General features: G+C 38.8%; 1 protein-coding gene across 9 annotated transcripts in view; it reads right to left on the reverse strand.

Moving 5' to 3' along the window:
- The window catches only part of EYA2 (EYA transcriptional coactivator and phosphatase 2), a 148946-nt gene that overhangs the window by 60704 nt on the left and 63314 nt on the right, over positions 1-24928 (reverse strand). For 6 of the 9 annotated variants that reach the window (XR_014492023.1, XM_083358819.1, XM_083358818.1 and 3 more), the window contains 3 exons: positions 21509-21557; positions 19671-19813; positions 12139-12255 (listed from right to left, as the gene is read on the reverse strand). Coding sequence is in view for 8 of the 9 variants with exons in the window: in XM_083358819.1 (XP_083214945.1) it covers positions 12139-12255; positions 19671-19813; positions 21509-21557 (309 nt within the window). In the remaining variant the exon portion in view is untranslated. Of the gene's footprint in view, positions 1-12138; positions 12256-18421; positions 18609-19670; positions 19814-21508; positions 21558-24928 lie in introns of those variants that run through there. The other 3 variants (XM_083358823.1, XM_083358821.1, XM_083358824.1) reach the window with 3 other exon arrangements.

The raw sequence follows: 24928 nt of genomic DNA on the forward strand, positions 1-24928 counted from the left end.
CATTTAGCACAGGAAACCTCATGTTTGGTAGGTCTTGAAAAAAGCAGCCTTTGCTATTCCTGCAAGGCTGTCCTGAGCAGAGGCCTCTCTTGCATTCATGCTGATGTGATGCATAACTCTGTCCGCAGTCTTAAACTGCACCTAATGCAAACCAGCTGTGAGAGAAGCTTGGGAGAAAAGGGACAACTACATTTCTATGTTAGGTTTTAGTTTTATGAAGCTGAAGCATTGCAGTGACAGTTTGCCAAACACCGCCTCTCCATCTCCTGTATTTTCCACAATGCTAGATCTAGCTAAGCTTTACAATGCAGAGTAATTTACATTTCTTGAGAAAGTACTGAAAATTGTACCGCAAAAGCAAGTTTCAGAGGCCCCCAGAAGGAATATTGTAACAAATACCAAAGGCTGTGTCAATGAGACATCTAAATCACCACCACTAATGTGTACAATAAATACTGTCATCCATACTTTAACATGTAAAAGAAGATTTATGCTCAGTATCCAAGTTTAAGCAATCTGTATTCCACAAGCCACAGAAGCTCATCAATGTGGGTTTCTTTGTTTTGTATTCTTGTGGGTACAGAAATCAACTGATAGCAATAGCAATTTTACTAAGCATTATAATTAAAAAGATAAAAACTAATACAAACTAAGGCAAATAAAATAAAAAGAAAAAATAAGTACAAAAAATAAAAAAGAGAAAATAAAAATATCACAGAGAAAAAGAACAGAAATATACAAAGAAATTACTTCTCCCTTCATCACAAGAATTAACTATTTTAGTAATTCATTTCCATTAGTAACTGAGAGAATAAATGATTTCTTCTTCCCATAAATCCAATCTCTTATCTGCAAACAAATCCTTAAACCAGGGGTCTTCAAACTTGGCCCTTTTATGACTTGTGGACTTCAACTCCCAGAATTCCTCAGCCAGCATGCCTGGCTGAGGAATTCTGGGAGTTGAAGTCCACAAGTCATAAAAGGGCCAAGTTTGAAGACCCCTGCCTTAAACCCTTGTCATTTCAGTCCTGATGTCAGCAAAAATCCATTAAGGGTTATAAGAGATAACAACATATCTATTTTAACCATGATCATATAATCCAATGTTATATTCTTTCCTTTTACTGGGAACAGTCTTAATTTTTAATTCCTTTTAATAATGTCCTAGCATTTGAATTCTTTTTATGTCATGAAGTCCCATCTTCTTATGTTTTATTTTAAAAAAGAATTTAAAACAACAGCATTTTTTCACGGGAAGGATCGTTATAATTAATTTCAAAGTCTTATTTCAAATCCATTTGGATTCTTTATTTGTAACGTTCTAAAAATCAAAATTTTAACAATCTTTTCCTGTTTATTCCAGGTTTTTTTTTAAAAAAGTCTTTAAACATATATTTAAAACTTCTTTTGCTAAGGACTGGAGGAAACTCATCCAGTGCTGTAAAACTTGTCATTCCAAAAGTTCTTAACAGCTAAAAAGCAGTTAACAAGGAATTTCCAAACATGGTTAGAAAAGTAAGTATTTAAACCATGTTTCCATAAAAGAGCTTACTACAGCTTGGGCCAAAACAGTGTTTCCTTGTGTCACAGAGTGCTAAACCCACTATGAGTAGCAACTTCTGGAACACTTGGGGGTGATCCCAAGTCCTCTCCTTGCCTGGAGAGAAATCCTGAAGAGCCAGTCATTTCACTGGCTCTTCATTCCCCTATTGTTGTCCACTCTACCCTCAGTGGAACTGATTTCAGTTCTCCATTTCTTTCCTGGAAGTGAGAACTTGACTGATCTTCTTTGACCTTCATCTTCCCCAAGCCAAAAAAAAAAGTAGATCTGCCTTCCACAACTTACTGCCTTCCAGATGTGTTGGACTGCAACTTCTCATTATCAGAAATAATTACCATTCAAAGGCACAAGGGTGTGGAAAGCTGATCTAGATACTCACCAGAAATGCCATCCTGCTAGCATACTCTGACCTTGGGCTCCTCTGGATGACCCAGTATCAAAGCCACACCAATGCCACATTATTACAATCTCATTTTCCTCAGGAAGCTGAGCTGATTATCTTCTGACTCATGTGCAAGGTTGTAGAGCAATTCAACTTGCAAAAGAGTTTGGGAGAATTCTTGACTCCTCCACCTCTCCTTACTTGAACTTGGAAATCTCTAACAGATTTTATAAGCAACCTTATCAGCTAAGCAAATCTTAATCCTTCTAGTCATTCAGTTTCTGCATTTTGAAGGAGAAAAAAAAACACACACAGGCTTCATTTGCCCTGTGCATTTAATTCCTGAACTGCTTCCAGCCTTTGAGTTCAAACAAGCCATTCCTTTCCCCACCCAACACACAGTCACTCTAAACTGCAATCTACAGAGTTGCAGCAACTGGCAAAAATCACTGACTGCAAACCTTAGTGTTATGCTATCATCACAGCTTCTAATGGGATTTATATATTGGAGGAACATAAATCCTTTCTCCTTGTACTAACAGTTGAGATGTTTTACAAACCGCCAAACTGGGAGGAAGGACAGAGGAGAAGCAAGCAATTTCATTTTGTCCTTTCTGCATAAAGTGAGAACATTTTTGTTACTCTGAGGTGCATAGCTAAAGGACTAAGAAATTAATATGAGTATTTTTGCAATCTGCCATTGACCAGCTGGCAAGAATACTTCAGTATTCCCTGCCCACTATCAGCATCCTGAGATGGACAAGAATGAAAATAGTAATGGTCCAATATGCTTTGCAGCAGTATTTCCCAGTCATGGCAAATTCCAGTGGGATTGACTCATCCCACTCACTGTGGCAGAAGGGGAATGCTGCAGATTCCAAGGGCCATGGAATTGTACCTGGCAGGTTCCAGGAAGAGACTTTGTCTACTATGGCTCCTGCCCTCTGAAGCATTGTGCCCTTTGAGGTGAGATCCACTCCATCCCTGTGGGGTCAAAACCTAGTTCTGCCAATTGGCCAATTGGGATTCTGATGCTGGAGGTGGTTATGGGACTGAGAATACCCCAACCTCCACTCCATTGGTATTTGATTCCTAGATTACACAGTTTGGTTAATTTTAATGTTTTAAACATTTTAATGTTTTTATATTTTTGTTTTTGTGATGTTGCTCGACAGTGAGATGGGTGGGTTAAAAATTTACTAAATAAATGAATGAATAAAAACTCCAGAATTCTCAGGGATGATAATATCAAGCCCACACATCTGAAGTTGTCCAGATTAGAAACATTGCTTTGGAAGGATGAAGAACTGGAAAGTATGTGTCATGGAGCAGCCCTGTAATACCTTGTTGAAGTCAGAAACATACCAAAGAAGATCCCTATTGGATCAAAGGATCTCTAATCCAGTATTCTATTCCCACTGCTTCTGACCAGAAGCTAGCTAGAACATTTAAGGAAAACAAAAATGCAGATCTGTTTTCTTACACAAGTTTCCTACCAACTGATATTACCACACTGAAGGTATCTATCCATTCAGATTAGTAAACGAAAGGGATTCTCATGCCAGCATTAGTTAAATCCTTTGAGATTTGCTTGCTTAGGGCATGCAATCAGCACAGAAAAGTAGTTTGCTGTATTGGTTTGTCAGTAAACAGTATCACAGTTACATAACATGCTGGCATATTTCAGCAACATGCACTGCTAACTGCCTCATGTGTGTAAAGGGCATGATCTTGTTTTTCTAATTCTTTTTGCCCCAGGAGTTATTAAAATATATTTAGGAAAAAAGAAAGTGGATCCCTCTAATAAAATAAAACATTATGCTTATCTTCCTATTTACATGCAATTCTGTGCAAAAACTATAAAATGCACAAATATCTCTTACAGGAGACTCTGAGTAACTTTCCCTTCCATTGTGCCATTTATGCCAACTTTTTTTTTTAAAAAATGCTTGAATCAAAATATAGGACTGATACTTTCTGATTCAAAAGAGGGTAGTTTTTAATCATACATAACCAAACATTCTCTGAGAGGAGTGAAACTAAGATGATTTCCTGCTTATGCAACTGTTCCATAAGCATTAGCATGAAAACTGCCACATATGTCATTTTACCCTGAGAAATCCCTGAGTTTATAGAAAAGAACAAGTAGCTGTTGTCCTTTTCTACATCAATTTCTTTGATATAACTCCAAGTACGGTATATGGTGTATAGCAAAAAGACATCCAATTCCACCTGTCATAAGACAAAAGACTAATCACTTCTCAGCTCCAGTACAGATCACTGTAAGTTTATAATTCACTATACTGCAAGAATCTAAAGAGTCTGATAAATCACAAGGCCAAAACTGTGTTGCCATGCACAATTTTATGTACCTCTATCCAGTGCTTTTTTTGTAAAAGAAAAAGGTGCCGGAACTCACACGTGTCATACAACCCGCCTTGCCTACCCTACAAGGTTCCATCCAAAAAAGGTGCCGGAACTCCGTTCTGAGCGTTCTATGAGAAAAAAAGCCCTGCCTCTATTACATTAACCTCCCTCTAAGTTAAAGAGCTCTAGATTCTATTATTGGGATTGCTCTATGCTCTAGGCCCCTAGTAATTTGAGTGGTCCTTTCTGACACAACTCCAGTATTTAAAAGTTGCCAGCAGAATAAGCATGTCCAGGCAGCCAGTGAAAGGAGACCAGGTTACTTGTTATGAGGAATGCCAGAAGATCCAAGGGAATTCATCTCTTTCTTTGGTTGCAGAGTCAAGTATAAGGAACACCTCAATTGGAATTGAAAAGCATGGGGGGAGGGGCTGGGGGGGAGGCTGGACTGCATTTGCAGCTGTTCCGCTCTGTTAGATCAAGGCACTCTGCTGTATAGCCAACAAGACCATTAATGTAAGGCAATGGGGCCTTACAAGATGCATGGGGGGAAAGTGCTTATTTTCTTTTAAGAGGCTTGTGAAAGTTGGGGAATAGAAGGGAGGGAAACAAAAACGGCAGCCTGCCCTCCCAGGTGTATGAAGTGTGGGAAAGCTCTAAAAGCACATTCCTCAAAAGAAGGAAGGAAATGTACTGAGCATCCCATGAAGAGCTTTCATCAGCACTTTGGAAAGGTAAATAATGTCCAGAGATAAAGAGCTTTTTAAAAGACATTAAAAAAAACATGGTTGGGTGGACTCTTTCTTCTTTTAAGCAGCTGAGATTAATTTGTTTTTGCTGGAAAAGAATTTTGAGTCTCTGGGTAGTATTCCACCCTTAAAATTACTTTATGAATGTATATGCTCACGCAAAAGGCAACTGAACTTTTCTTTTCTTGAGGATGTTTAACATCTCATCCAAGAGGCTTCTTGGATGAGAAGTGAAACATCTTCAAGGAAAAACAAAGTCCAGTTGGCCTTTTGAAAAAGCGGCTTTGGGACAACCATGACCTAGATAACTGAGAATATCCATAGGCAAGGAAAATAATCACTCTGGATCATTTCAGCTATGGGTTTTTGTGTCCGGATGCACAAAGTGGGAATTGTATGTGCCACTGGTACTGTGAAAACCTCCCTCACCGAGTGAGCTGGAGAGCTCTCCAGTCTTGATTTTCTGGTAGTTGCCTCAACAGGCCTTGTTCTACGTAATTTTTGGGTAGGGCCTTAGTATAAATCCTGAAACTGCCAATCCTGAATTTAAGTTGTTTAAGTGCTGAAAAAAAGAGGAAAGGTGCTTAGCTCTAGCATGCACACAAATCATGGTGTGGAGGTGAGCTCTAAGATATGAAACAGTACAAGTAATCCTCCACTTACAACCGTTCACTTAAGTGAAAGTTCAAAGTTACAACGGTACTGAAAAAAGTGATTTAGGACTGTTTTTCACACCATGGCAGCGTTCCCCGTGGTCATGTGATCAAAATGCAGGCACTTGGCAACTGGCTCATATTTATGACGGTTGCAGTGTCCTGTGGTCATGTGATCCTCTTTTGTGACGTTCTGATAAACAAAGTCAATGGGGAAGCCAGATTCACTTAACAACAAGATTCACTTTAACAATCGCAGTAATTCCCTTAGAATCAGAAAAGTCATAAAATGGGGCAAAACTCACTTAGCAAATGTCTCGCTTAGCAACAGGAATGGGCTCAATTATGGTCATAAGCTGAGGACTAACGGTATACCCTTATTCTTTTAGAAATAGCACCAGTTTTATTTTGAAGTGCTCATAAATTAACTTTCAAAAACTGTCATAAAGGTATCTCCCCCAGTCTGTTGCCCCCAAAGATATCGTAATACCCTAAAGTCTCAGTCTGTAATGGGCATAGGAATCTTGCAAAGCATTTGTCCTTTTTTTTTTTGGTAAGTATAGGATTAGGAATTTAACTTTTGCTTTTCAGCTTAAAAACAAACACGTTTTAATGACAGACAAGAGTATTATGGTTTAATCCCAAAGTGGCTGAACAGTTTCGCCCAACTCAAGTAATTAATTATAAAATTCAGGGAGACAAAACCTTGTATCATTTCTAGACATTATGCTCTGAAGGAGGTGAATTCTGGCAGCCGAAGTTCCACTGCTATTGGCAGCGCAGATTTATTTTACAAGTAATCCTCATCTTGCAACCATAATTGAAAAACACAGTTATATGATACAGGAAGTGGCCACAAAGGTAAGCTGCAAACAAATCCTTAAACCAGGGGTCTTCAAACTTGGCCCTTTTATGACTTGTGGACTTCAACTCCCAGAATTCCTCAGCCAGCATGCCTGGCTGAGGAATTCTGGGAGTTGAAGTCCACAAGTCATAAAAGGGCCAAGTTTGAAGACCCCTGCCTTAAACCCTTGTCATTTCAGTCCTGATGTCAGCAAAAATCCATTAAGGGTTATAAGAGATAACAACATATCTATTTTAACCATGATCATATAATCCAATGTTATATTCTTTCCTTTTACTGGGAACAGACTTAATTTTTAATTCCTTTAAATAATGTCCTAGCATTTGAATTCTTTTTATGTCATGAAGTCCCATCTTCTCATGTTTATTTTAAAAAAGAATTTAAAACAACAGCATTTTTTCACGGGAAGGATCGTTATAATTAATTTCAAAGTCTTATTTCAAATCCATTTGGATTCTTTATTTGTAACTTTCTAAAAAATCAAAATTTTAACAATCTTTTCCTGTTTATTCCAGGTTTTTTTTTTTTAAAAAGTCTCTCTAGTTGCCAAGAGTCCAATATGCAATCACATGACTGTGGTGTGTGTGTGTGTGTGTGTGTGTGTGTGTGTTTGTGTTCACTAGAACTTCGAAATTGTGTCATAAGTACTTTTGGGGGAGGTCTGTCGTAACTTCAGAAGGTCACTGAGCAACCAGTCATAAGTTGAGGACAACCTGTATTTATGAGTGAGTTTCTATATCCATATAATGTACTTAGGATCTGCATTTCTAGGCTGGCAGTTCTACCAGGTATCCACTCTTGGGTGTTAAAATAGATCATGACCAAATATGTATTTTTTTCTGATGGGGAGATTGCGGCAATATATTCAAAACCCCACCCAGACAAAAGGATGATATTGAACGGATTTCTCTGAGTCTCAGCCTCTGTTACAGGACTCTTGTGAGTATAACATTCAGAGGCAGTGGCAGCGATTGGTGTACAGTTTTGAATTCACTGGAACGGATAATTAAATTTGGTGGGAGAACCTTCACCTATTTTTTTTTTGTTTTGAGCACCAAGCCTATGTAATGCAGATAGGAACAGGAGATAAAAGTGACAGTGAACCCAAACTTCAGGATATTTAAATAAGGCCAAGTGTAAATGAGTTAATCAGAATGGTGTTTCGTAATTCATCCGAACATTTCAGGTTTGCTGAATCAGGAATCAGGTCTGCAAAACTATAAGAGCCCCTTCATATTTGTCTAGTTATCAACTGTGAGTCAGCAGAACTAGGTAAGGAATAGCTCTAAGAATATGCAAAAGAACCTGGGTTTAAAGAAAGTGTCAGATGGCATCAGAGCAAAGGTCATTTTGTCTGGCACCCTTTTTTAAGGCCAGTCAGATGCCAGCCAGATGTTTCAAGTGGTCAACAGATAGGATGAAAAGATACAACAATCTTTTTGAGTTTTCCACTGAAATGCTGTTCAGGAAAACTTTGGAAGCCTTTCAGGGTACAAATGCTGAGAACCCTTACTTTTGTCCAGGACATTTGCCCCTGCTTGGAAGATAATCCTACCTATTCTGAAAGACTATTAACATCTGTGAGGTTCAAGGTGTTGGTAATGACCTACAAAGCCCTCCATGGCATGGGTCCAGAATACCTTGGGGAGCACCTGCAGCAGGCGTCAACTTCCCTCCGCCCAGTACGCTCCCACAGAGAGGGCCTCCTCAGGGTGCCGCCGGTCAAAGAATGCCGACTGGTGGCCCCCAGGGGGAGAGCGTTCTCTGTGGGTGCACCGGACTTATGGAACCATCTTCCGGTAGAGCTCCGGATGGCGCCCGACCTCCGCTCCTTCCGGCGCGACCTTAAAACCCATCTCTTTAAGGAAGCGGGCCTGGCCTGATGGGACGGGGTGGGTTTGTTATTATGACTTTAATTTTAAATTTGTACTATGGGCATTGTTTAATCATGTTTTAATAATTTTAACTTTTGTATTTGTCTTTTACGTATTGCCCTGTTAACCGCCCTGAGTCTCTTGAGAGAAGGGCGGTATATAAATTAAATAAATAAATAAATAAATAAATCTCAGTTGAGGCCAAGCCTGTCTTTTCCATTTGTTTTTCACAATAAACTGTTGCCTTTGCTCCTATGTGCATAGGTTTCTGACCAAAGAAAGCTGGAAACAGCAATTTCTATTCCTAATTACGATTGGCTGATTTATTGGTTGGAATCCTGTGATACATAAATGAAATAAAATAAAATAAAACAAATAACATATTGCTCAGAGTACAATTTCCCAAGGTTTAAAAAGAGAAGATGAAAAATTGACCTTTGCCAAAATAGAGCCATTTCTTATGCTAGTCTATGACCATAATTATTTAATTTGAGAACCATTGCTATTTGTTCTAAGATTAATTCCTGTGGATGCTTTTCATCATGAATAACAATCCTTCCTATATGACAGTCTCCCATATGATTAAATTCTCACCAGTAGGAGTTATTGTCCACCAGGCTGGAAGGCAGTGGTTTTAAGAAGGCTGCTTAGACCATGTAAAACATTTTGCTCTGGTTGCCCAGCTCTATTCTACCCATGATTGCAGCTGTCTTTGATTCTTTTAATGTTAAGGAAAGTAACTGAAGGGTTCCCCCAACTTAATTCCTCAATGAAGATTACCTGTATGTGGAAAACAATGTTCATCACTCACATTTTCACAAAAAAAGATGAGTTTGTTTAGGGCAAGAGTAGTGGGGTGTTTGGAATGAAGTTGGTGTCAGAACTCAGAGGTTGTGGGTGCTTCATCACTGGAGGTTTTTAAGTAGAGACTGGACAGTCACTTGTCTGAAATGGTATAGGGCAGTGATGGCAAACCTTTTAGACAAGGTGCCCAAAAACCATTCCACCCTGCCCTGCCGCCTCACCCCCACCCCACCCCACTCCCGTCCCGCCGGGCCACCTACCACCTCTACGGCCCACTGCAGCAGATTGCCCAGGCGGCACTGCAGTGCCATGGCAGTCATGCCCTCCACCCATGCCCCGCAGCATCATCTACATGCGACAGGGCGTGAGGGCGGATTCTTGTCTCTGCTGCCCGGCTGCCATATCTTTGGCTGCATTGTTCTGCGCGGGCCGTGTTTGGGGGTGACTCTCCTCCCGGGGGCTGCTGGTGAGGAGGGTGCCATGGGGGGAGGGGGGCTGGGGTGATGGCATGCGTGCCCACAGAGAGGGCTCTGTATGCCGTCTCTGGCATGCATACCATAGGTTTGCCACACACATATCGGGTCTCCTGCTTGGCGGGGGGGGGGGGTTTGAACTAGAAGACCTCAAGGTCCTTTCCAGCTCTATTCTGATTGAATGGCATACACACAAAATCATCAATGAAGTGATATCCAGTGACTCAGTTCACCAAGTGCATTTACTTTGAATATTGAATTAACCAATGACCAGGGTTCACACAATTAAATAAGCAATTTGGATTCACAGAATCCAATAATCAAACCAGGATTAGCAGCATAGAAGCCAGAGCACCATATACCAACTATTGAAAACCTTTGAGTAAATGAGAATCTACTTAAACTGGTGGGAAAAATTTATATTAGAGGCTAGAATTTGAAAAATTGTGAAATCAGATTCATGCGTACAGTTGAGAAATTCAGAAAGCGAAAGCTCATGATATCCAAGACTTAAAGTGGGTTGATGACAGTGCAACAAAATTATTATTATATAAGAATGGTACACTAATTTCTTTTACTGCATTCTACTTTCACTTTTATTTTATTGCTTCTCTTTTTTCCCTCACATCCAGTTTTTCTCAAAATCTCTCTGTGACAATGCCCCAAACAATGCCCCATTCCAGATTTAGAAACTCTCATTGTCCTTGCATTCTTCAGTAATTCTGTCAGTCTTTCTTCGTATATAATCAAAACTATCTTAGATTTATATTCATTGCTTTAGCATGTATATATATGAATAGACATATGCTGAAACCACGTTTTACCCCATTATTTCTAAGCAGTTACCTATCAGTCACCATCCTCATTCATTCTTTTTCCATATTCACTCATCTCAGTCATCAACTTCAGGTCACCAGTTAGAACAGACATGTCAAACACAAGGCCCGGGGGCCGGATCTGGCCCGCAAAGTGGTTTCATGCGGCCCGCGAAGCCATCCTGGAAGCAGTGAGAGAACGGTCCCCACTACCTTGGCCCTGGCCCAGAGACCCTCCTTCTGCCAGAGACCCTCAGATCTGTCCCACTCCTGCCCAGGCCCCCATAGGCACCCTTGATGCGAACATTGTAGAGCTGGCCATGCCCACCCAGTAGGCCATACGCACTCTAGCCATGCCCACCCAGTAGGCCACGCCCACCCTGCCCATACCCACCCGGCTCCTTGAGGGCAACCGCAATGCTGATGCAGCCCTCAATGAAATTGAGTTTGACACCCCTGAGTTAGAATATTTTTTGTCTATGGACTACATTCATTCCATAATTTTCCTCAAAACTCATCTCTAGGTCTTCCGATATCACCATTCATTGGAGATTAGTATATTGCCAATTTATGGACTCCTATTTTGAGACGTACCCATAATAATATAGAAGGCACCAATTTATATTTTGCTGATATACACTTTAGCCCTTTTACTCATAATTAAGTTTATTGGGATATATTTATTTATCCAATGTCACAAGATCAGACTGCTAGTTTAGTTCTATTCCATCTTAAATCAGGCACATGACATATTTTTCTTTCATTAATTCATCTTCTTTATTTATTTCTAACTTTAAGGTTAGATAATAGTCAGTTTTAATACATCCTGGTGAATATGCCATAAGCACAACCACACTCCAGTTCCACCCCAAAATTGTTCATGCTATTCCTTATAAGCTAGGCTCTCTAAGCCAGAGACCACCATTCAACCTAACATACTGCTGACTGCATCCCATAAGTAGGATCTACAGTACAGGCAGTACATATATATTCAGGGTGCAAAAGTATTTAATATCTATGAATAAAGAATTATGTACAAATGGGGATTTAAATATAATGACCTAAATGGACATTCACTCTTCTTTAAATGCAATCTGTATTCTAAAAATGTTGAGCAAATAACTATGAGAAACAATGTAACAGAAGCAGCAATTTTTTCAGGAAACAACATGATTTTATATGACTATATCTGTATCTGTTCAGTCACATATAGCATATTCGTGTGCACACACGTGTGTGTGTGTGTGTGTGTGTCTGTGTGTGTCTGTGTCTATAGTGTGTGTGTTTGTGTATGAGACAGAGCTGAAATAGCTCAAATGTTTTGGGCCTTCAGGCAAGAACATAATGATTTTATAACATTTTACCAATTTTGCAAAATGTAGATCTTTTACTTTTTTAAAACAAATAAAGCTTTAATTGAATGTCAGTGAGCACTGTTTATTACCCCTGCAATACAGAGTAGGCATTTCTGTGCAGCACAAGGTTGCAATGTCTTTCTGTATGCAGTTTAAAAAAATTGTTCCAACAAATGCTCAAGTAAGACACATTGATACTCCTGTAACTGTTCTTAGCTGCAACAGATTTTGAATACTAACCATGCATTTGGTAAGCATAAGGTGTCTGGCCTGATGCTGCCGTGCTGAAGCTGGATCCATAGCTAAGAAACCCACTCTGACCAGGTGAATGGCTCAGGCTATCTTCTGTTTTGATGGCTTAGGAGACAAAGAAGAAGGAATATATATTAACAGGAAGCTGATACGAAGCATGCACAAATATTTGATGCACTAAGATCATTTTCAGTCGTGTTTGTTCCTATTTTAGTGTTTCTCCCCCACCTCTAATTCATCCAGCAGAAGATGGAACAATTTCCAAAATAAAGGGAAATATGACAGCATTTTCTGGATAAGGAAGGGAAGGAAAACTGTAGGTAGAATTGTTCAAAGGCAGGGGGCAATTTGAATTCCAACTCTTATTCATATCTTAGTCCAGGGGTGTCAAACTCGCAACGTCACGTGACGTGTCGTGATGTATCGTGACTTTTTCTCCACTGCCGGCAATGGGGTGGGCGCGGTTTTGCCATGATGCATCTGGCCCGTGGGCCGGCAGTTTGACACCCCTGTCTCAGATAATAAGGAAGGTTCTATTAATGGCCTTTCAACAGAATTAGAAGTTTTTGTACAACATTTAGCTTGTAGACATTAATTGCAGGGGGAAGCCAGAAATGTATGGAGAACACCATATGAATCACATTTCACCTTTAAAATAGAAGAGATCCCACTGCAGGCTGAGTGTCTGCCCAATAACACTGACGGTTGCCTCTTGCAGCTATTTAAAAATTGGAGCAAATTTCTTCATGGGATAACAATGGCACACAACCTTGTTATTTGCAAAATCATCTCCTCATGAGAACATCTGTCTGTTGTACTAGATATGGGCATTCTCTGCATCCTATCCCTTAAATGTTGCCACCTAGCAGGGCCTAGATAGCACACCTTCATGGTACATGACTCTTCCCTTTGAAACACCCTCCCTGCCCTCCAGATCTGGCAACTTATCCTCCTGGCCTTCCAGAAATCTGTAAAGGCCTGGCTTTCCCACAAAGCTTGGGGTAGTATGAGTCTGGGGCTCAGGGAAGCTCTAAATATTATTCTAGATATGTTGCATTTGGGCACCAGGAGGTTTTTCATTGGCTTTTATACTCTTTACTGTTTTTACTACTTGATTATTGTTTGTGAGTTGCCATAACATTGGCAGCTATAGAAATCTTTTAAATAAACAAACTTCCCATGCCAAAAACAAGCTAATTTGTTTGAGCAACCACGAGTGATTATAAGTTACTACTGCCGACTCCATAATTGTTGGTATCTGAACTGGACTTTTGAGGGTATATGGTAGGAAGAAATGTTTTTGTTTCCCTGACATTTATATTCTGATTGCAATCGGCAACTTGCATGCAGAACACTCAACACATTATAGGCTTGACCACAATTAATCTTCAGTGACAGATGCTTTCTGGAAGCCTGTATCAGACAAAGAAATAACTTGGCACCAAATTAATTTCCACATAGTTCTCCGTTTTGTCTAGGAACTTGGGATAGTTTTATTTTTTAGCCAAAAAAGAATAGTACTTCATTGTTCTTGGTTGCCTGCCAGGTGGGATTTTTCAGAATGTACAGAATTGCATGGTGGGTGTAATGAAGAGGGAGGGGGGAAAAGAAGAGAGATTATTGTACAGAAGATGCAAATAGGTAATCTATAGGGTATGTAACAACAATGCAGACCTGACAGGCAGATGGCCCTAACTACATATCTTTGTGGACCACTGCAAGTCCTTTGGGATGGTGGTGCTCTACAAATGCAATAAATAAATAAATAGATAAATAATTTTTTTTTAACATAATGGACCAAAGACACCAGTTAGCCACCAAAAGACTACTTTTCACTTGCTGTTAATAACAACTGATTAGGAGACTTCCGGTGGCGACACGACGCCGAAGACAGCCGTTTTCGGGCTGCCCGCTCCGCAGCTGTGTTTTTCCATCGTAAACAGCGCCGATCAGCTGTTTAGATGGATTTGAAGCCCCCTCCTCGGGAGAAGAGGAGGGGGTGAGGCCCCAGGTAGGGGTTGAGCTCTCCGGGGCCGCCTGAGCTGAGAGCTTGGGCGGCTGAAGGATGAGCCCCCCCGAAGCCTGGGTTGCTCCGAGCTGCGCAGCGCCTCTGCTCTGGGATTTTTGGAGTAGAGCCAGGCGTTAGCAACCACCCCTGCCAAAAGGAAATACTTTTGATTATCAAGATGCAGGCAGAGCAGTACAGGAGGTCAAGGTGAAGTGGACTCTTTATTTTTACTCTCTAGCTCAATGGATTTTATAGCTTTAAAGTGAAAGTGCGTAATAAGTGAAAGTGGGGGAAGATGGCGGCTAAAACTTCTAAAGCTCTTCGGAATGCGGGGTCTTCCCTGGTGCAAGAGACCTCATTGCAAGCTTTGCTTCCTCCTGCATCTCCCCCGGTATTGACGCTTAAGGATTTACAAGACGCTCTTGGAAAGCATGCACAATTGATGTCTGATATGATGGATGAAAAGTTGAAAAAGCTGGAGGAGAAAATGGAGGAGAAAATGGAGAAATTGGAGAAGAAGATGGAAGAGAAGCTGAGAGCAATGAGGGTGGACATCTTGTCTATGGTTGAATCCGTAGCTGAATGTGTGCTACAGCTGGATATAAAAGTGGAGGATCTCAGTCAAAAGAACTCTATATTAGAAGCAAAGGTATTAGAAAATGAAAATATAAGGGATAAAATGGACGAAGAATTGAGCCTTGTTCAGTATAATCAGATGCAGTATGCTATTAGAATTAGGGGTTTAAAGGAGAATGGTAAAGAAGATTTAAAGCAGCTGATTTCTGAGGCTCTGGAAGGGGTACTGGGCCAGTCAGCATCTGAAATTGAGGGAAATATGGACAAAGTTTTTCGTGTAAATTCATGGACTGCAAGACAGAGGAAGTTACCCAGAGATGTGGTGGTCTATTTTACAAAGAGAGTAATTAGAGATGAAGTCATTCAAGCTGCTTATGATACTAATTTGGTAGTGGCTGAGCAAGAAGTTTTGGTTTTAAAAGAGATCCCTCCGAAGATCCTAAGGAGAAGGAAAGATTTTGCATTTCTAGTACAGGAACTTAAGAAACGTGATATTAAGTTTAGATGGGAGATTCCAGTTGGATTGGTGGCGACGCACGAAGGTAAAAGACATCGTTTGGTTACTGTGGCTCAGGCACGTGATTTTTATAGTAATGTGTTAAAAGCAACCCCCCTATCATTTTTGGAAGCTGCAAAAGGATACGGTGTGGGAAAGCTTCAAGATGTTGCAGATAGACAGACAGAGGACAATGGTGTTGGAGGGGATCAAGTCACAGTCTCATCGGTTGCTGCAGGAGGCCAGAAGATGACGCGTGCCGCCCTAAGAAGAGCGAGACGAGAGCAAGAGCAAGACCAGCAGAAAGTTATGGAATCTTCAAAGTGTGCTTACAGTGAAGATGTGGGAGGAGAGCGGTCTAAAGAAGTTTTGGGGGTCATGACAGAGGTGCTCCAAAAGTTTTGGGGCGTTAAGATTGCTGATTAAATTTTTAGATTAGAATGTCAATGGAGTAAAATTATTATAGAGGAGAAAGAAAGTTTTTTTTTAATATTTTACACAATTTAAGATTGATGTTATTTGCTTGCTAGAAAAGTATATTAGGGTTATGGACTTAAAGTATGTGTTGAACTAAGAATGGGTATGTAAGCTCCTAATTAACAACAAGTTGTCTTAGAGATTGCCTAAATCTTTTTTTTATATACTCTTTTTATTTGAACTTTTATTTGAACTTAAGGATGATTTGGAACTGCGAGACATTTGGCGTGATACATGCAAGAACTATTTTTGATTATAGTTTAGTTTGGTCGGAGATTATTAAGATTAACAGAGATAAGCGCTTTTGGCACGTAACTGAGAATTTGTTTGGAAATTAGAGAAAGGTGGGAGAATGCAAATAGCAGGTGAAAGTTTTTTTTTCTTTTCTTTTTTTTTTGAAATTAATATGAATAAGGACTGGGATTAAGAAAATTTATTTTGAGTAAAGCTCTTTTTCTGTTTTCCTCTTTTTCTTTTCTACTTTATTTGTAATATTAATATTGTTTGTACTCATTTTATATGAGCTAGAGAGAGATAGAATTTATAGTTTATTGTTGATAACATAGGGGTGTTTATGTTTGTTTTTCGATTTTATGCCCTGTATTTAGCTCTGGGAAGTCGGGGGGGGGGAGGAGGGAGTGGGGGAGAGGGATAGGGAGGGTTGGATAGGGGTGGGGGAGGGGGGGATTAAAGTCAAAATGTATTGTAAAACTTTTTAAATAAAAAAAGAAAGAAAAACGAAAAAAAATAACAACTGATTAGTGTTTTTCTTAGCTTTTATCCAGCTAATATAACCTTACATATAGTATATAAGTATGATTCCAGGGGAAAAAATTCTCAAGACACCACAATTAAAATAAGAATCATAAGTCCTGTTTTTCCACTGTAGAAAGATTGAATAGAATAGAGCTGGAAGGGACCTTAGAGGTCTTCTAGTCCAGCCCCCTGTTCAAGCAGGAGAACTTATACCATCTCAGACAAGTGACTGTCTAGCCTCTTCTTAAAAATCTCCAGTGATGGAGCGCCAACGATTTCTGGAGGCAAGCTGTTCCACTGGTTAATTATCCTCACTTTCAGGAAGTTTCTCCTTAATTCCAGATTGCTTCTCTCTTTGATCAGTTTCCAACCATTGTTTCTCGTCCTTCCCTCTGGTGCTTTGATGAATAACGTGACCCCCTCTTCTTGGTGGCAGCCCCTCAAATACTGGAATACTGCTATCATGTCTCCCTTATTTCTTCCAAACCCAAGCCCTGGAGCCGTTCTTCGTATGTTTTAATCTCCAGGCCTTTAATCATCTTGGTTGCTCTTCTCTAAATTTTTTTCAAACTCTCAACATCCTTTTTGTGATATGGTGACCAAAATTGGCTGAAGTATTCCAGGTGTGGTCTTACTAGGGTTAACTTTTTTGGCTGCTGCTGCACACTACTGGCTCATAGTCCAGTGATCGTCCACTAGGTTGTTTATGAACTGATTTTAAATTCTCTTACTCATTTAGTCGACCAGGAACTCATTTAAATTTTTAAAGTTATGTATCTTTTAAAAGTCAGTGTCAATTTATTATGTTTCAAAAATCATAATCCAGGATATATGATGGATCATAAAGAGTTCCTAAAAGGGACGCGGTGGCTCTGTGGGTTAGGACGCTGAGCTTGTTGATCAGAAGGTTGGCAGTTTGGCGGGTCGAATCTTGAGTGCCGCGTAACAGAGTGAGCGCCTGTTACTTGTCCCAGTTTCTGCCAACCTAGCAGTTTGAAAGCACGTAAAAATGCAAGTAGAAAAATAGGGACCACTACGATGGGAAGGTAACAGTGTTCCGTGCGCCTTTGGCGTTTAGTCATGCCGGCCACATGACCACGGAGACATCCTCGGACAAGCACTGGCTCTTCGGCTTTGAAACGGAGATGAACACCGGCCCCTAGAGTTGGAAACGACTAGCACGCATGTGCAGGGGAACCTTTACCTTTACCTTAAAGAGTTCCTATAGAATATATGTCTATGTAAGCTCTGTGAGAAGAAAGTACAGAATTTCAAGGGTGAGGAATTAAACATGTCAAACGCTTGCATAAAAAAGCCTCGGCAGATTACAAAAATGTTCGATGTTTGAACCTCTCTCATGGCCAAGTATTACATTTTATTTCATGCTTGATTAAAAAAAGAATATAATGTGCCATGAGTCATAACATACATTTAATAATTAACTTTATCTTTGCACTGTTCAATTATAATAATAGCTCCTTATTTCTATTCTTTTAAATTACGTATATATGAATGCTGACCTAGAATGTTGAAGAACTGATTAAGGGCAACCACTGTGAAAAAATTACAAAATCTTTAAAAGATGTCTTAAAAAACCTAAATGTGTATATAAGATTAATTAAGAAGCAATGCAGTGGGTTAGTATGTGTAGCAATCCATTTTGAATTTCTGGAATCTGATATTGCTACCTATAATTTACCACAAAACCAGTCATGCCAAAATAAACTGAAACTGAACTGGGTTGGCAATTTAAATTTAGATTCAGTATCAGGAAACTTTTACGGTCTAGGTCTTGGAACAGTATACAAAATGAACATGCTGACTTATGTTGTGTGACTCATTCAGTCAGTGTAAGCCTACAATCACTTTAGGTTGGTGAGGAAGAATAACATATGCAGAGTTACTTGCATATACATAGGAAATTGAGTGGATCAATATAGTTATTTGCACAGACCAACCTTTGGGCCAGTTATTTTGCTTTAACATGCTCTTTACACTCTGGAGAATTTTAATTTACAATTATCTGGATAGAAGTAATTGAACTGCATCAAGTCTGTAAGTCTAACTGCATCATTATCTCTTGAATTGGAAAACCAAAAGATTACTGCAGTGAGTTATTAAGAAGGCTATCTCAGAAGAGTATCTGAATGGTTTAGTTCAGGATTTTTCATACACTGGAACTTGTTCTCAGAACAATTAATTGAGTAATGTAAAACTGGTAATAAAACAAAACTTGTGATTGTTGTAATTTATTTATGCTAATTTATATATTGGGGTTATTTGATTTTCCCCTCTATTTCTTATGGATCCCCATCAAATTCTCATGAAAACCTAGAATTCCACAAACCCAGTTTGAAAAATCCTGCTTTAGTTGATACAAGTTTCAGCAGCTAAGCTGACCACCAACTCATGATACTAGGGTCATATTCTGGAAGGGACCTAGTCCAACCCCATGCTCAAGTGGAAACCCTACATCATTTCAGACAAATGGTTGTCCAGACTTTTCTTAAAAATTTCCATTAATGAAGCACCCACAACTTCTGAAGGCAAACCTAGGCAGAGATTCAAAGCAAGTACCTACTCTCTGCAATTTTGCCCCAAGGGAAATAGGCAAATGTAAAATATAAAAGAGCTTTGGGTGGGCATCAGAGCTGTTCCCAATTTTCTACTGAAGTGGTACAAGTATTGGCAACAATATTGCATATATAATATTTTAAGACAGACAAAATATCACTCTGGTGTCATGAGTTGGTGAGCAGCTTAGCTGCTGAATCTTGCATCAACTAAAGCAGGATTTTTCAAACTGGGTTTGTGGAATTCTAGGTTTCCATAAGAACTTGAGGAAGATCCATAAGAAATAGAGGGGGAAAAAATCAAATGACTCCAATATATAAATTAAAATGAATAAATTACAACAATCACAAGTTTTGTTTTATTACCAGTTTTATATCACTCAATTAATTGTTTTGAGAACAAGTTCCTTTGTATGAAAAATCCTGAACTAAACCATTCAGGTACTTTTCTGAGATAGTCTTCTCAATAACTCACTGCAGTAATCTTTTGTTTTTCCAATTCAAGAGATATTGATGAGTTAGACTTACAGACTTGATGCAGTTCAACTATATCAATCCAGATAATCGTAAATTAAATTGTAATGAAAACAATTAAGAAAGCCAAGTTTTTCTTATTAACCAGTACACTACTTACAATAGGAAGGTATTCCATATGGTTGTCCAGTTGGTGGATATGCAGTATAAGCAGCAGTTTGCTGGAGGCCTGCAGTGTACTGAGTCTGCCCATAAGTAGCCATTGTTGCAAAGGATGGAACTGTTACTATATGGGGATAATGTCTAATTAAGAAAGATAGAAAATTACATCAGTTGATCACGTTTGGCAATGACTATGGGATGATATGAATAGTTAATGCATGTATTGGAAAGGAAAACTAGTTTTTCCTCCCTCAAATAATGTATCTTTATATTTTCTGTAAAAATAGTAACGGAGAGTTAAGAGAGATTTTTTTAAGAAATTTTCTTTAATCTAATTTTCTGTTTGGGAAAGGGTGTTATTTTAAATTCATGGCCACCTTTCCTCTAGATAAACATTTTATGTTTGGTATTACACCAGTAATTCTATTACAATCTTTTGAAACTTCAGATCTATATTTTGCACTGTAGCCTGCACTCTCACAGGCAGCTCTATTACAATCCACTGAGGTAATTCAGCTTTCCAACTCTAGAAAAATGTTGTGATTGGAATATCAATCAAAACTGTCCAAAAGGAACTTTGTGCCATAAAGGCCATAATAGCGATGGTTATAGGATCACCACCAAGTATTAGCAATATCTTGGTTTTGCCTGACAGTGCTTCAGTCTAATAGTCATTACCACAGGTGAGTAGAATTCTATCAAAAACAAAGACACATAAAGCAGAGGATAGGATGAAAAAAAAAGATGCTGATGGTAATGCCCTTCATACTCTGAATGATTTCATGCAGCAATTCCTGATGGATTTTAAACAGACGATGGGATTTATGTATGCTAAAGTCAAAGCACACAGAGTTGCCTTCTAAAAACATCCAATTAGAATGGAACTCCTACAAAGCAATTGTGTCATGACCTATCCAAAAAAGACAGCTGGTTCAATTATATCAAAGCTACCGAAGGTCAAAGAAAATCAGCAAGATATCATTCCTTTACTTCTCTCGCAGAGCAGTCAATTCTGCCATAACCAGCTGGGACCCCTAACCAAAATGGATTCAGAAATAAATATCAGTTTCTTCCAAAGAACATAGATTTATTTGGTCAGTAATTAAATGCTCAAAATTTAACACCGACTCTAGGCTTATAAATGGAGATGTCCAAATCAGTAGTGATATTACTACTGCTTCATTTAAGAAAGTTTGGACCAACCCCTCATAAAAATGATTAGGGGCTACAACATTTGCTTGACTAACCTATGAAAGGTTGAAACGAAATTTGGGTACATTTAATTCAATAATAGAATAATATTGCTAAGTAATCTGAATTAGTTTAAACACATGGCAGATGACATCATATTTTGTACTTTTGTACTCTTTTACAATTTAATGCCAATTACACACACCACACTGCAATTCCCCCTAACTTCCAGCATACATCATCAAACTATAATGAGACTAAAAATTCTGGGGATTCTTATCCCAACCTATTGAATAGTCAGCAGATAAAGGAAGACTGTTTGTCAATAAAGGCCAAATGCTTCTTGTGATTTAATATTTGCTGTGATATGTAGACATTATCAAAATAATAATTTGCCTTTAGAATCTCTCTCTCTCTCTCTCTCTCTGCATGTTTGTGTGTGTGTGTATATATATTCATTTATTTATGCTTATACTGATTAGCATCAACTTATCATTTCTACTCAGAATTAATCTCAGAGAAATCAGAAGAAATGTGTAAAGAAAATGTACTTCATATCACAGTGGAATATTTCTATAATTGGCTGACAATCCCTAAAAACAAATGATTTATTCTCACAGCAATCATTCAATGTAGCTCTCTTACTTGGTAGTGTAGAGATGAAAAGAATGTTGAGGTGCAGATTTCCTGTTGCCTATAAAACAAAATTAGTACAGTTAATGCCATCAACTATGTTAATGCCAATGAAATACTATTCTGTTAATTGCTTGCCAAGATCTGTGAATAACTGCAGTACGTAAATAATAATCACATTCATAATTGTTCTCAAGGTTATGGGATATGTTAATACAACATATCTGGATCCAGCTAAAGAAAGTATTAGTACTCAAATGAGAGACAATGGATAAGTGCACTGTTCTTTGAAGGGGACATTTTAATGGCAGTAGAACATTTAGATAAGTTATTTAGTACGATGAGGAAACAAAGTCATCAGCATTCTCAAAGAGATATCAAACCATTAGACTTTACTTATCCCTCAAGGGTTTGAAAATATCCATCTATGGCCTAGAAAAGTCTAGCAGGACAGAATTAAGAGCTATTAACAAATACACTGAACAATTCTTAGGAAATTGTTCAATATCTTTTTTGGCATCTCTACCTTAACCATTCAGAAAACCAAACAATTTTGTTAGATTGTTGTAAGATAAAATGGACAATAGTCATTAGTTTATAGTTTTATTTCAAAAGTTTGTTTTAATTAAATTTTTCAATTCTAATTTGAAGATACCATAGACAAAGCACTCATGTGTTGTACCAACATATGATTAAGACAATATCAAGTGATCGTCTGCCCTACACACCTTGTACTTTGTACTGATACTAAAGAAGAGTCACCATGCATAAACCTACATTCATTTTCTGGGCACAATAGAAGATGTCACTCAAGTAGTACTAAATCTGAAGGCTCTTTTCTTACATTGTCAACAGCCAAGATAATTGCCAAAAGCTAGTTGGTATGATCTAATTTCCAGCTCAGGCACAGATAGGATAGGATATGTCAACCATCGCATTTGGCACTTTCAACTAAAGAAGCTCCTGGCTCTTTAGCTTGACCAAGAGTGTAGCTTTATTGGAAAATGCACCTAGGCACAGCAGAAGCAAAGTCAGTTCTGGGATTTCCCCACAAAAACTCACATAGGTAACTCTCCTTTTCCTCTCTGGGCCACCCGCAGTTCATAGTTCACCAACTGAGTTCAGTTCTTTTGCTTTGGGAAAATCTGTCTGCTCCGGTCAAACATTCTTCATGACTTGGCCTTGGTTGATAAGGTCTCTCCGACAACAGAAGGTTCACTTGCATTCCATAGCCTCCCCTGTCCTTAGGAATTTACCACCCTCCTCCTGTCACTATTTGGCAAAGCTGCGAGTGAAAGTAGTTGCAGGCAACTATGGAGTCGAGTCAGGTTTGACAGGATAGCATCATTGTCATCATTCTGTAATCCATATATATGGCTTATGGTTTTGTCATTCAGATGTTAAAGCAAGATGGGGCTCTCAGAAAGCCGTAAGTTGTTGGGAACAGCTTCAATACTTATTCACAATAGTTAAGCACACTGCGACCAATTAAGGCTCCTAGTTTTCAACCACTCTCAGAATAATCTGAAACATTAAAAATCAATAAAAAAACTAAAAATAAGGTCCCTTCCCCTCTCCTCTCTTGTGTTTCCCAAACAAAACAAAGTCTCCAGTTGGCATGGATGAAGACATGTTTGAAAATGTATTGCTAAAACAGTGAGATAACCATTTAAGCTTTTAAATGGTTGGAAGTGAGGCTTTTAATATTCTCAGCCATTTCACCTCTCCATCAAAAATTTTCTTTGCAAATAATTCAGGTCACTGTAAATCTGTATCTTAAAAAATACAAAGAAATCTGCTTTAGATTAAGGATGATGATGATGATGATTCCCGCTATCTTTTTTGCAAGGCCAACTCAAACTATATCTCAGCATTGGCAAATCACCATGTATAATTTCCATTAACTAGTCTGATTGCAGGTATTCATTCTTGAAATCCCTCATTGATCAGTTATGTGTGTGCTCTGTACCAGCCTGCTACCGGCCCTGCAGAAAAGGCAGGGACAACCCCTTTTACAAAAAGGCAAGAGGCTGGAATTATGCCAGCCAAATTTATTACCACAAAAACAAACGGAACAAGACAAACCAAGAAACAGGAGCTTTAAGAAACAGGAACTATCTAAGCGGTTGCCTTCAGCAAACCAGCCCTCCCACACATTCCCCTTATATAGAGTTCAGGGCGTGGCTTCTCTCTGCCTCCTTCCGAGGAGCCCCATTGCCTTCCTCTGTTTACTCCTAATTGACTGCCTCCTGCGTCGGGCGTCCTTGAACAGGGCCAGCTGTGGGTCATCTTCATCCACACTGTCAGGCTCACACAGCTGGGTCTCCGTGGTGACCAAGTGGGAGGGACCTGGCTGAGGGCTCTCATCAGCAAGATCTTCAACCCCCTCAGCAAGGTCTTCAACACCCCCCTCCTCCTCTGAGTCGTCCGACCCAACTGCCGAACCCACAGGCTGACCCTGAATCACAACAGTGTGTTACAATGTAAAAATAATTCTCTCAGATTATTACATCACTCTAAGTTCACTATTCTCTCTCAGATTATTACATTACTCTGAGTTCGCTTCACTTTTCTCATGTCTTGCTACCTTTTGAAGGCAGAAGATACGGCAGTTGAAATAAAAAGGTGATTGCTTTGTCAAAGCAGCAAACAAAAGCAAAACATAAAGAGAGCTTGATTCCTAAGCAACTTGTAACTCTACTAGAGTTTGATCTCAATTGCATTTTTAAATTGGACTGTTTACTTTCTTCAAAATGCTAATTAGCAGACTAATTAACTGATAATGGATATCCCATTTACAATAGCCTTCCATTTACAAGCTGCCTTTGTTTTGCAAATATTAAATGAATAAGAATGTGCTTAATATGGTAAATTAGCATTTTGATATATTAAGGCTCAACACAACTAATGCTAATATAAGGAATCTCATTAGCATGGACAGTTTTCTACTTTCTCCAGATATTTCCTTTTAATTATTCCACCATTTAATATTTTGTTTCTGGATTTCTGCTTTAATCTTTCCTTCAATCCAGGAACCACAATTTCAACTAACTATTTTTAAGGTTCCTTTTTGCTTTAAATTACCTTCCCCTCTCTGCCAAGGAATACCTGATTTATAAGTACCGGGATGAAAGTTCATATTCTCTTACAAGCTAAATTTGAACCTATTGATGTTTTCTTTTTTAAAAGGAAACAAAATAAAAATAACTAAAAAGTTCTTTGGAATTTCAGATTATCAAATATTATTTTAAACCTACTAATTTTTTTAAAAAGCCACTTGTAATAGATGCTAATTATGAAAGTTTAGCTTACAGTTTTTCCATTTCAATAATATTATCTCACTGATGGTACAAATTTTTTTCTCTGAGCCAGCTTTCTTTTTGATGCCATTACAAGGTAACTCTAACTTCTATTGCTCTTGTACGTCCAAGG

The sequence above is a fragment of the Vipera ursinii genome, assembly GCF_947247035.1.
Source record: "Vipera ursinii genome assembly, chromosome: 3".
Taxonomy (NCBI): Eukaryota; Metazoa; Chordata; class Lepidosauria; order Squamata; family Viperidae; genus Vipera; species Vipera ursinii.